General features: G+C 39.7%; 1 protein-coding gene and 1 long non-coding RNA gene across 4 annotated transcripts in view; one reads left to right on the top strand and one right to left on the bottom strand.

The window, feature by feature from the left end:
- The first annotated feature begins 3,057 nt into the window (after positions 1-3,057).
- On the top strand, positions 3,058-13,586 carry LOC140126618 (uncharacterized). Of its 2 annotated transcripts, XM_072146266.1 has the most exons (9): positions 3,058-3,166; positions 4,942-5,024; positions 5,489-5,551; positions 5,642-5,689; positions 7,226-7,276; positions 7,468-7,533; positions 9,006-9,056; positions 11,649-12,272; positions 13,498-13,562. In XM_072146266.1, the coding sequence occupies exons 1-8, from the start codon at positions 3,091-3,093 to the stop codon at positions 12,261-12,263; spliced, it is 1,053 nt and encodes a 350-aa protein (XP_072002367.1). In that variant the 5' UTR covers positions 3,058-3,090; the 3' UTR covers positions 12,264-12,272; positions 13,498-13,562. The 2 variants fall into 2 exon arrangements, with proteins under 2 accessions (XP_072002367.1, XP_072002368.1); XM_072146267.1 differs by lacking the exon at positions 11,649-12,272 and having other exon boundaries at positions 13,498-13,586.
- LOC140126620 (uncharacterized) overlaps positions 11,538-13,732 on the bottom strand; it is a 42,080-nt gene continuing 39,885 nt past the window's right edge. For both annotated transcript variants that reach the window (XR_011854866.1, XR_011854865.1), the window contains one exon: positions 11,538-12,264. This is a non-coding gene — a long non-coding RNA (uncharacterized lncRNA). The remainder of the gene's footprint in view (positions 12,265-13,732) is intronic.

The raw sequence follows: 13,732 nt of genomic DNA, 5'->3' as shown, positions 1-13,732 counted from the left end.
GGAGCCCTTGATGGTGATACAGCCGTAGCAGGGACCAGACGGAGGCAATGTTGTGCATCAAAGTTACTTACAGTTCTTTATTTGAACCAACAGCAGCAACAGGCCAAACGATTCTGTACAAAGGCAGATTACTGGAGTGGTCTTGGAGAGGGAACCTCAGGAGTTGGGTCACCAGTCTGGATGCAGGTGCAGGCTGGGATGTAGCTGTGTCCAATGCTGGAAGCTGCAGCTTTAATTCTGGTTGTTCTATGTGAGCTCACTTGATGTGTGAGGCACACGCTGTCTCTGTCACTCAGTGTGTAGTTGATATGCTGAAGCCTAGGAGGCCTGTAGCAAGAGCTTGTGTTCTGAGGGGATGTCTCTGGTAAGAGAGCTGGATTCCAAGAGACTCTCATGTGGTGAGAGCGGGGCCTGAAGAGAACTAACTCCTCCCCTGACTCAGGGTTTTGTCAATCCCTGGTCCGGTGATCTCACTCTCCAATCACACTCCAGTTACAAAGGTGGAACATTATTGGATGATAACATTAAGTAAGATTAACCCTTGCCTGTCCAGGCAGTATCTTTAGCTGCATAATTACCTCTATATGTACTGAATGGTACAAGGGGCTTATTCACAACTACTCCTCTGCCATGGGCATTGGCAGGAACGTTGCACGTCACTATAGGCTTGACTCATTAGCAGCAGAGGGGTCTAAATTTGGCAAAAGCGTGTTTCAGTTGGTGTGCTTGACCCACCCTTCATCGTAGGTAGTGCTGGTAAGTCTAATTGTTCCTTGTGATGCCTGAAAGACGATCAGGAATGATAAAATCTACGCACAAAATTTTCTTTTCCTGGAGTCCAAATGCAGCACAAGGCTCCCTCCCTTCTTAATATGGTTTTTAAAAAATGATTGCTGGTTTCAATATACAAGGTGCCCATGCTCCCAGGGATCTTATATGGGTGGGGTTAACCCCACTCTGTGGTGATTGGTCATTGTTGTGCTAACTAGTCTCTATGTGAATATATCTAGGGATCATAATCTCATTGTTCCTTGTGCTGCCTTTGAACTCAAGGAAAAAAAAATTGTGAGTAAATTTTATCAATTTTTGTACATAGTGGCCAGTATTATAGTAGTTCTATTCTTGTACATGGGGGCAGTATTATAGTAGTTCTATTCCTGTACATAGGGGCAGTATTATAGTAGTTATATTCCTGTACATAGGGGCAGTATTATAGTAGTTATATTCTTGTACATAGGGGGCAGTATTATAGTAGTTCTATTCCTGTACATAGGGGCAGTATTATAGTAGTTATATTCCTGTACATAGGGGCAGTATTATAGTAGTTATATTCTTGTACATAGGGGGCAGTATTATAGTAGTTATATTCTTGTACATAGGGGCAGTATTATAGTAGTTATATTCTTGTACATAGGGGGCAGTATTATAGTAGTTCTATTCCTGTACATAGGGGCAGTATTATAGTAGTTATATTCCTGTACATAGGGGCAGTATTATAGTAGTTATATTCTTGTACATAGGGGGCAGTATTATAGTAGTTCTATTCTTTTACATAGGGGGCAGTATTATGGCAGTTATATTGTTTTCACCTCGGACAGCAAAATGGCCCTGCGCAGCACATAATAAGTGTGAATACCTGGCTTGCTGCAGGCAGGGCACAGTACTGCTTGCAGCCAGTTATTCACAATTATTACCTGCTGCATGGGTTCAGACAAATCCCATCATTATTATGGTCTTCTTTATGCACTGTATTGTAGTCTTCTCTGGCCTCTGTGTTACTTATTGTACAGTATTATGCACTAGTGGTTTCTGGGGATAATTTGCACTGTATTGTGGTTTTTGGAGCATTTAGGATTTTGGTTTGCTCTTAGGGAGTTTGAAAATGTAATTTACACATTACCATAGTATTGTATTCCATGGTCAAACAGCTGTGTTTTCTTTGTCATCAATATTAGATTATTGGAGGTTCAACATAAAAGAAGGAATAGCGAGCAGCTCTGTATTCTATTTATTAGCAAGACCTGATAAGTTCAGATAAACTCCTATGCCCTTAAAAGGGACTAATCTGTAATTACTCAACTTGGTAGGATGTAAGGTATCAAAAACCGAGCCATTTAATGTTAGGGACCTGTTGGAAAGATTGTTCATCAACCTGGGAATAACCCATTAATCTGAAGTGAATCTTATCAAATGTGGAGGATTGACAGCTATTCTTTAATTACAAAACATATATTGCTGTCTTCCATATACATTGGTATATCGTATATGTATGGTTGTATGTATAGCTACACTAAATCAAGTCCAGTCTGAGTGTGGGGATCAGGTGCTTCAAGAAACCACAAGGTTCAGCTTTGAGTTACAGAAATTAATAAAAGTTCATTCGGCTCACCAACCAGCAGTACCTTGAGTGCACACTGACTGACCTCTTGTACCCCAAGGCAGATTGCAACAAAATAAATGATCTAACGCTCACCGAGGTATGAGATAAAATTCTTTAGTCCAGCTTTATTTGATATCCCAAAAAATTTGGGAAACACCAGCAAACGAAAACACCAGCACGAAAACCAACGCTTTTTGAGCGTTAGCTTGCACTTTTAATCATGGTGACGGCTAATATTGATAATATTTAATATTGATAACATGTCCTAAATACAGGACATCAATATAAGTATTTTAATACCAGAAATAATAAACTCAATAAACTCATACTTAATAAACTTAATAAACTCATACTTAAGAACAAATAGCATGATGTAAAAAGTGACACTAAGCCATTCCGTAAAATGATATTTGTTGTACTTGTTCTGTAGATTGGTGACATTTACAATTTCTTACCCCTGTATACTCTATGCTAAGATAACATTTAATTACATCAGGGTAATAATAACCCTTCTATTGATCATCCTTGCCAACACGACCAGTTTCATCATCATCAGATTTCATCCTTCTTATGTTACACAATGATTTACACACTCATCCTCTTCATGATGAATGTTTGGTTAGTATTGGATGTCTTCTTAAACTAAAAATGGTATAAATTGACCAAAATTTCAGTGTTTCCACACAGTTCATTTCCAGGTGTTCACACTGATGATACACCTAGCAAGAAGAGTAGAAATGAAGGCCATTTGTCCTTTGCTGGTGATTGCAGCGGTATGGTGCATTGGTAAGTTCCAATAATCACGTCCTTTTTATTCTAGAATGCTCAGTCTTGCAGTATTGTGTTATTTAAAATGTTGATAATTGATTTTTACTGTGTCCATGGTAACAGACTTCAAGCATGCAGTCTGCAGTCACCATGTACCAAGCTATAATGGAATATAACAAGTTGGCACAAAGCAAGTGATCCAAGTGCAAAAAGAGTTTTTGACAATACAGAAAATGTTAGGTAGAAGCCCTGAAGATTCGTTTAACCATAGATTTTTGTGGATTTTTAGTAACAATAGGATTGTCTTGGATGAACTTGGATCACTAGAGGAAGGTTCTGATATTACTGTTTTCTTAGATCTTTGCATTCATATTACTCCACAGTTCCAACTCTTTGCTGCACATTAAACAAACTCCTACTGCTGCTCCGCTCAGAGCAGAGACGAGGGATTGTGCTGTGTCTAGTGAAGATCTCACACATCAATGCACCATGTCCAGCTACAATCCTGGAACATAACTGAAAATCTTAATTAATTATTTGCTTGTACTAACAACACATACTGAGATTTGGTTACACTGATCTCCAGTGCCTGCAGATTTGTAAGATCAAAACTTCTGGTAGACACACTTTAGTTTCAACAAGGTTTTATAGTTTAAAAAACATAGAAAAATAATTTACAATAGGTCGAGGCGCAAGGTGTACCCCACTCCTGGTAGACACACTTTAAATTAAATATTAAACTTTTAATGGCAGGTCATTTTAGGCCCCACCCTTCAGTTAAGTAAATACTTAAGGTAAAGGGAAGTCCTGTCTGTCATGCTTTCATAACAAAAGTGTGGTCTGTTCCACAAATTTTTCCATGTTTAAAAACAGACGAATGTCAATTATAATGTAACGCACCATTTCAAATAGGCAAGTCTAGCCCAATGGCATAAATGGAAGGGCTTCAGTTTCCCATTCATTTCCCCTAGTTTCCTCCTTCACTGGAGAAATAATGTAAATCTACAATGGTGAAATTAACCTGCCTCTACACCCTTCATTGTCCTTCTACATGCCTGTAAACCTAAGCAATGAGGTCCTAAATCTGTATGCAAATGACCTGTGAAATGTACAATGAGTCATTAGCATATTCAAGCTGTCCAGCTGTATTAACTGACAGCCTGTATAATGGTGTGAGGCTGTATAATGATGTGCTTCCTGGTGCTGGCAGCCACACCCCCTGCAGCCTGTGTGTGTGTATAGGAGAGATACAAAAGCTCCAGGCTGCAGCCATGTTATAGCAGAACATGTCAGGTACTTGTGTAGCTGATATCTGTGTCTCTGTGTATTAGGAGGATGCAGCATGTCAGCAGATATAGCACACACACTAGCAATGCTTTACTATACATTACACACAGACATGAGCAGGGAGAGGAGAGGGGAGGGGTAACAGGGGTGACATCACTGCCTCTGACCATGTGACCAGCCTCATTTACATAATAAAGAATAGATTATTTTACAATGAATAATGTATGAAATAACTAGATAAAGGCTGGGATGGGATCCTTGTGAGCTGCTCCAGCAGGTAGAGGTGACAGGACAAGTGACACAGACCTGATGACAGGTGTCCTTTGTGAGGACTTGAATATTTATATTCTAATAGATGTATAGTAGATTTTTCTAGAAAACATAACCCATAATAACATTTATTTGCTGAAATGGGAATACTCCTTAAAGCAAAATGTTTAATAAAAGTGTATTAATATATTGAATCAATACTAAAAGTCACTAAGAGTATCTATATGTTCCTCCAGCTCCTGCCCTGTCAAGTGTTATAAGGGAGGGTAAAGAGGAACAAGATACTAATGAAGGGCCAAGCTGCTTGCAGAATGTTGTGGTGAGTACATGTCATATTGTTAGCAAATTTCTATAGCAAGTTTAAAACTATGATCATCTTCTTAACTTTCTGTACTAAATGGAACCTTTACCCATAAAAGGGCCCTGTGCAGGCAGCATATTACAGAATGAAGAATCAGAATGATATACAGTCATGTGGAAAAAGTTTCAACTTAATTGATCTTTGCCTCCATTTATCCATCTGCCTCTTGTGGGTTTAGAGTGAAGTAAATGCTCTTACTCAGTCAATGAAAGTTAGTTCTGTCTGCATAGTCAAGAAAACTGCCCCTCACTAATAAGAGCTCACAATGGTCCAAATAGTGAGTGCAAGGATGTACAATATTAAATGACTAGTTATACTGACTTTTCCCCATAAAACTACACATCAGCTTAAATATGTTTTCCATTTTTTTGTGTTACTGTAAGCTAATATAGAAAATATATGTTTACCTTTGCCTTTTTTAGGCTAACAGTGGAAATGCCCGTGGGAGTGTGATCAAGTTTCTATGCGCTTATTTGCAATTTAAGGTAAAAAAGTAACATGACAATTTACTGCAATTTTCTGCTAATTTTTCTGAAAAATGTATTCTTAATGGTTGCGATTTTCTTGCTTATTAGGATTTGCCTGACAAAACAGAGTTTGTCCAAGCCATACGGCTTCTAGAGGTAGGTAGCAAACGTTGTTGTGTTGTAATGTAAATCCTATTTTAGTAAATATGTTGCTTCTGTACCAAAGAAATATAGAAAGTGTGCTTATACTACTTAGTCTGATCTACTCATAGGTTACTGTCCCTGGAAATCTACCAGATATTTATGTGATTCATTCAAATCAAAAGCAGGGCATTTGCCTCCAATGTCTCTTCACACATACATGTCCCATACTGATCCCACTATAAATGACTCAATACTCTGCCTGCCATACATGTCCCATACTGATCCCACTATAAATGTCTCAATACTCTGCCTGCCATACATGTCCCATACTGATCCCACTATAAATGACTCAATACTCTGCCTGCCATACATGTCCCATACTGATCCTACTATAAATGTCTCAATACTCTGCCTGCCATACATGTCCCATACTGATCCCACTATAAATGACTCAATACTCTGCCTGCCATACATGTCCCATACTGATCCCACTATAAATGTCTCAATACTCTGCCTGCCATACATGTCCCATACTGATCCCACTATAAATGTCTCAATACTCTGCCTGCCATACATATCCCATACTGATCCTACTATAAATGTCTCAATACACTGCCTGCCATACATATCCCATACTGATCCTACTATAAACGACTCAATACACCATAAATTTTCCATACTAGTCTCTGCCTTAGATCATAGATGTCCAATAATGATCCTACAATAAATGGTGCATATTTATCATCAGGCAGGCATCTTTTGATTACTTGTTGCTTCCCTGGGCGTCAGATATCTCATTGTCATGTCTGGCAGCAGTGTTTTACTTCTGTGCAGTGGTTTTTCATATATTCCAGGGGAAATGGGACTTTTTATGCAACTCTCATAAATCGGGCTTTGCACTAGAGCAGTCTTCCCCAACCACCGGTCCACGGCCCAAGACCGGTCCGTGGAACCGCTGGTTCCGGGCCATGAAACATCTCTGTAAAAAAAAAAAAAACAATACTCACCTTCTGCACTCCCCTGCAGCAGTCTTCTCTTCCTTTAGTTAATTTCCATGTCATCACATCGTGTCTACCGACAATAGAATTTTACAGTGTTCGGCTGGGATAGGCGATATTGGAATCAGAGGGTGGGGGCAGCTAAAGGAAAGGGGACATGGGAGGAAGGCATTATGCAGGAAAGGAGACATGGGAGGGGCCACGCTGCAGGAAGGTTCACTTTGGAGGGGGCATGCTACAGCAAAGAGGACAATGTAAGTGGAGGGTGCTTCTTCAAGAAAGGGACAATATAAGCTAGGTACACAGGGATTTATGGTGGGGCATGCAAACATACATTTATGGCTATGAAACTGACACCAGACCGCATTCCCCCACCCCACCGGTCCCTGGAGAAAATGTATGTTTACAGCCGGTCCCTGGGCAAAAAAAGGTTGGGGACCACTGCACTAGAGGACAGATTGATAAATTAAGCTTTTTAATATAAACAGCAGTGGTTTTCACTATTAGTTACAATAAACTGATTTTTATTTGTGGTTATACTCTGATTTAGGATGGTACCCAATGCAAAACAGAAGACATTTTTGGAAGAAGTCAAAGTCCAGTAGGAAATCTTTTTTTTATTTGATTTCTCCGTGTTTTCTTGTTAAGATGAATGATATCTCTTACGTGTTCAATAGTGCATTTTGGCTGTAAACCAGACTTGTATTATGGAGCTGGTTAGTTTTGTGTATGGTTCTCCGTCATGCCTTTATTACACATAATAACACTATCTTATCATCTTCCATCCTCCAGGAGCAGGTGGCTATGGATGAGAATGGCGTTCTTACAAACCAGATACAATCTATGAAACAAATTCTGGTAAAAGAAAACATACATTTATATATATATATTATAAATAAAAAATAGCAGATTTTCTTGATACTGTAATTTGGTTCCTAAAAAAAATTGAAAACTTTTCAGACTTTGTAAATTCTTGTCAATATGTTGTGTTGTACTGATATGTAAGTACACAGCTTGCTACGGACATAGCTCTGCTACACATTCTGTAACTTAAAGGAAATCTGCCATCAAAATCAATCATGATAAACCAGGGACATTTACTCCTAGATCCAAGCACTATGGCTGTGGTAATCTTCTTCTATGTGTTATCCATGGCCTCCTTCCTTCTAAAATCCTTTTAAGATTATGCTTGAAGGCTACTGGGGCAGTTCCCAGAGCCCCTCCTTGCTTCTCAGCTCCTGTGAGCACTCCTCCTCCCTCTGCCTTATGTAATCTTTCTGCAGCACAGGGATTTTCAGTGCACAGTGGGAAGCGGAAGTGCTCCTCTCACATTGTAACAGCACTTGAATCTGCAGCATGGAGGGGCTCTGGGAACCACCGCAGTAGCCTTTCAGACTCATTAGGATACTAGTTCATTTTAGTAGGAAGGAGGCCATGGATAACAAATATAAGAAGATCATCACAGCCACAGTGCCTGCATCTATGTATAATTGGTCCTGGTTTATCATGTTAGATTTTGGTAGTAAATTCCTTTAACCTTTCTTAGACAGGATAGATTGGTATCTACTGAAAGTGAATAATAGAATATGAGATAACAGCAAGCAGAGGTTTTGCAAACCATGAACCTTTGATACAAATAGTACATAGGTAAATGTCTGAAACCTTAATGAATCACCCTCTTAATGTATTATATTACATGGTTGCACATGGGTCAACCCCTTTACAAGTTCTTTACTCAAGTGCCTCTATTAAAGTCTGGTGACCTTAGTGCACAACAAATGGCTGGCCAATACTACCGAAAGTAACCGGTTCGATGATGTGCATGGCCAGTTCAAAGGGTTATTCCCATTTCAGCTAATAAATGTTATTGTTTGTATGGTGAAAAATTTGACTATTTTCCAATATACTTTCTGTATCAATTCCTCATTGTTGACCTTCTATAAGAAGCTTCATTGTTTACTTGCGGTGGACAGAAATCTGACCATGGTCACATAGGAGCACAACTCGTTATATCACAGAGAGTAATCAGATGTGTGTTTATAATAAGCCGTGCACCTGTGTGACCATGGTCAGATTTCTGTCCACTGCAAGTAAACAATGAAGCTTCTTATAGAAGGTCAACAAGCAGAGATATAGAAAACCATGAGGAATTGATACAGAAAGTATATTGGAAAATAGTATAATTTTTCTCCATACAAACAATAACATTAATTAGCTGAAATGGGAATAACCCTTTAAGTCTTATTTTAATAAATTTATCATTTTCTTATACATTTTTAATGGCTACAGTTAGATGTAATCATTTTCCTTATTATTCCTTGTTTTCGCAGGAACAGAGTGGTGTTTCTTTGATCTCAGTAGAGGCTGTTTGTGTTTTAATGGTAAGCATTTGCAGAAAAGAGCACAGGAAATACCGTATATACTCGTGTATAAGCCGAGTTTTTCAGCACAAAAAATGTGCTGAAAAACGTCCCCTCGGCTTATACACAAGTCTATAACAAAAAAATTACCCACTTGAAAAAAAATAAACTTAAATACTCACCCTCCGATGTCAGCGCGGCTCCCCGATGTCGGCGCGGCTTACTGATGTCCCCGATGTCAGCGCGTCCCGTCTTCTTTCTTCTCCGCGGCTTCTCTTCTCTCTTCTATCTTCCGGCATGGTTTCTTAGTGGCCGTGCATACTATGACGTCAGCAGCGGCCGCGTCATAGTATGCGCCTGCTAGAAGAAGAGATGGCCGCGTCCATGCCGGAAGAATGAAGAGGAGCCGCGGAGAAGAAAGAACACGGGACGCGCTGACATCGGGAACATCGGTAAGTCGCGCCGACATCGGGGAGCCGTGCTGACATCGGAGGGTGAGTATAAAAGTTTATTTTTTAAGGGCCGTGGGGGCAGGCTGGCTGTATACTACTAGGGGCTTGCTGTATACTATTAGGGGCTTGCTGTATACTATTAGGGGCTTGCTGTATACTACTAGGGGCTTGCTGTATGCTACTAGGGGCTTGCTGTATGCTACTAGGGGCTTGCTGTATACTACTAGGGGCTTGCTGTATACTACTAGGGGCTTGCTGTATACTACTAGGGACTGCTGTATACTACTAGGGGGCTGCTGTATACTACTAGGGGCTTGCTGTATACTACTAGGGGGCTGCTGTATAGTACTAGGGGGCTGCTGTATACTACTAGGGGGCTTGCTGTATACTACTAGGGGCTTGCTGTATACTACTAGGGGGCTGCTGTATACTACTAGGGGGCTGCTGTATACTACTGGGGGCTGCTGTATGCTACTGGGGGGTTTGACCAATGCATTTCCCACCCTCGGCTTATACTTGAGTCAGTAGTTTTTCCCAGTTTTTGGTGGTAAAATTAGGGGCCTCGGCTTATACTTGGGTCGGCTTATACTCGAGTATATACGGTAAATGCAGACATTTATGCTTTATTATGGCATGATAGGCAGATATCCATTACATAATTACAGCTTAGGTTGTCAATCATAGTTAATAGGGGCATTCCTAGCTAATTATTTATGAAATGTGTGGGTGTAGTAGTGCACATATGCTAATCTGCATACCCATAAAAAAGGATGATTTTCTCTCCGAGCCCCTGCCCATCATCTGGCAACCAATATGTCACAAAGGAGTGGGCATCTTGAAATCCTTGGCAGGAGGTGTTGGATACTAAAGTTTTCTATATTTAAAGTGTGATCATTTTGACCTGCTGAGGAAGGTTTTTTCCCTCTTTGGTTTGCAGGATAATCTGTATTTTACAGCAGGTTTTTAACATTTCACATTGGATGAATAGTATATAACCTGCACATTTCCAAATCCATAACAATGCACTTGCATTTTGAAAATCATTCTGCTGTCTGCCATGTATAATGATACACATGATAAACCAGGGACACTTACTCATAGATCCAGGCACCGTGACTGAGATAATCATCTTATTTGTTATCTATGGCATGCTTCCTTCTGAAATCAACTTTTAAAAGTATGCCTGAAGGGCTCAAGGGGGCATTACCTAAGCCACTCCGTGCTATAACTTTTCATGCTGTTACACTGTGCATGAGCCCTTTCCCCACCCATTGTATGCTGAAACTTTCTCTTTAGCTGTGACATTACATCAGGAAGAGGGAATGGAGAGTGACTCTGGCAACCCCACTTAGCTCTTTTGGCTCATTAGCATAATTTCAAAAGTTGATTTTAGATGGAAAGGAGGCAATGGATAACAAATATAAGAAGGTTTGTCACAGTACCTGGATCTATGAGTAAGTGGTTTATCATGCTTGACCTTGATGGTAAATTTCCTTTAAGAATGTAATCCTGACTCCTGTTTATATAGGAATTCTGTGGTCATTTACATTCTAAGACATGTTATATGTACACTAGGCTTTGAATAGTTTTCTTAATAAAACAATTACAAATAGTAGCATACAGTTATATTTGTGCAACACTAATTATGTGATGTCCAAATAACCTATGCTTTAAAGTAAACCTAAATGTAAATGTAGGAATGTAAATTTTATCTCGTGACAGGCTCCAATAGACTATGCTATGCTGATTTTAAAGGATTCTGAATTAATTCAGTAGTTTATAATAGTTCATTTCCCATTACCTGGCTCCCTGCCATTAGTGTGTATCAAGTCCCTGGGGAGGGGCAGCTGCAGCCCGTGTGCCTGTGTCATTCTCCTCTCCACCACCTTCATGCAGCTCCCTCCCCACTTCCAGTCATGTGTATTGAGCAGACAAATGAGGAAGGGGTGGTGTGGAGTAAAGAAAAATGCATCAGGAGACGCAGGCACACAAAATGCAACACTCTGTTTAACAAACTGCATTTATTCAGAATGCTGGCAAAGACCTTTATGAAAATCAGCATTGCACATACATGTTGCCTTCATTTATGAAAATGGATAATTGATGAACCTTTGAAAATGTTCACTATTTAAGACCACTGTTATGTTTTGATATTTTGCAGAACAATGTTAAGTGTACAGATTCAGTCTCTCATAAAGAGGAGAATGGTCAAGGAAAAATACGTACTGCTCGCCAACTTGGGGGACTGTTAGGGATAGCAAATGCAGTGCCAAGTTTACTTAATGGAGGACTGCTTGGTGGAATACTTGGTGGTCAAAGACAAGGATATGGGGCAGGAGGTAATGGGGTACTTCAAGGATTACTACCTGGACTAGGAGGTATTCTGGAACTTGGACCATTATTGAATTTGCCAACACATCTTCTTACAGGATTATTACCTGGATTACTAGGTAATGGGGGACTTGGATCATTATTGAATACGCCATTTAATATTCTTGGAGGATTAGGTTTAGGAGGTGGTGGGGGACTTAGTGGAGGGTTTAGTTTTCCAGGAAGCCACCTTGGAGGACAATCAACTGGGTATGGAGGTGGTGGGGGTTTTGGAGCAGGGTTGAGTTCAGGAAATCTCCTTGGAGGACTCGGAGGCACCCTTGGCGGAGTCACAAAAGGACTTGGTGGAGCTGTTGGTCAAGTGACCCAGGCTCTTGGCGGACTAACTGGAGGTCTCACTGGTGGAGGTAGTGGAGGTTCTGGCAAAATTCTTGGACTATTATAGGCTGAAAAGGTAAAATAATGATTTCAACTTTTTTTAATCAATCACATGTTTATTCAAATTTTATAACATTTTAATACAACAAAACATTCCCCCCCCACTCCCCATTGTCTAAACTTTTTTGTGCCCGCTGTAATTTTAAATGATTTTTTGCAAGCACTGGTTCAAAAAAAAGACACCGTTTTTATATATTAGTCTAGTAAAGCTTGTGAATATGGCTAAATATTATCTTAAAATGTGTATAAGAGTTTAGCAATATGGATGGTAATCTAATGGAGACCTTTTAGGCTTAGGTGTAACATAAATATGATGGTTACAATGCAAAATCTGTACTGGGCCCCTAAGCGTAATATATTTATTTATACTACTAGTCTCCTCTTATGTGGCAGAGACACCTTTGCCAAGGGAGAGTAATATACCCTGTAGCACTGCAACTATTGAATTATATAAAAGGAATTCAGATATATAACATAGTGATACAGAGCAAGTTGTACAAACACAGAATGAAAAAGCTCTGATCATTTGACAGCTGTTTCTAGCATGGCACCCTTGGTCTAAAAACCAAGTCCAAAACCAAGTCAGATGACTGATCCTTTCTTGGTGACCAGTGCCACTTTGTTCAACAAAACCATTACTACTCAATATAAACATTTATTGCTTTACAGTAGAAGTCAACAGGCAAGCAGATATGAATACAGACCTAATCTACCTGTACAGCTTGTATAGGACGTGAAGAAAGTCCTTAATGGAAATCCACCATCAAAATCAAGCTTAATAAACCAGGGACGCTTATTCATAGACCCAGGTGCTGTGGCAATCTTCTTAAATTTGTTATACATGGCCTCTTCCTTTTAGTGTTGTAGCTTTACATGCTGTTACAATGAGCAGAGCAGGTCTTCCCACCCCCTGCACTTCCTGCTGCTGCTAGATTACACAGGCAGAGGGAGGGTGAAGAGAGCAGGTGGTTGGGTGAGACATGTCCTGCTCTTTGTAACATCCTGTGAATGTGCAGTAAGAAGGGCTCTAGGAACACCCCCAGAACTCTTCAGAGCTGGATCAACAAGTAAGTACTCCTGGTTTATCATGCTTGAATTTGATGGTTGATCATCTTTAAGCTAAATTAATTTGCAGCGAGTGATTTGTAACATAATGTATATCAATAAACTTAATCTGTTCTGTTACATTTTGGCCCTTCAATTATTGCTTAATATTTTTTGTTGTATTCTTGTGTTCACAGGAAACCAAGAATCATTATCCACATGCAATCAGAATTAAAATTCCAGTGAGAAATGTACCACATCCATATTTAGTTTAGCTTGCTGATCATAAGCTTAATAAATTTATTGAAAATCAATATCTGTCATTGGTCTTGTCTTGTTTGATTTGCCCACATCATCATTCAGTGTCCATAGGGCTGAAAAGTACAGAGAGATTAAAGGTAATATTGTAGAACATAACATATCAGACACACG

Source organism: Engystomops pustulosus, chromosome 4, assembly GCF_040894005.1.
Source record: "Engystomops pustulosus chromosome 4, aEngPut4.maternal, whole genome shotgun sequence".
NCBI lineage: Eukaryota > Metazoa > Chordata > Amphibia > Anura > Leptodactylidae > Engystomops > Engystomops pustulosus.
Note: the sequence above shows the minus strand (reverse complement) of the source record. Positions and strands in the feature narration are given on the sequence as shown.

Coding starts and splice junctions, on each gene's coding strand:
- LOC140126618 (XM_072146266.1), top strand. CDS start 3,091: ATGATACACCTAGCAAGAAGAGTAGAAATGAAGGCCATTTGTCCTTTG. Junction 5,552..5,641: donor GCGCTTATTTGCAATTTAAG/GTAAAAAAGTAA, acceptor CTTGCTTATTAG/GATTTGCCTGACAAAACAGA. Junction 7,277..7,467: donor TTGGAAGAAGTCAAAGTCCA/GTAGGAAATCTT, acceptor TCCATCCTCCAG/GAGCAGGTGGCTATGGATGA.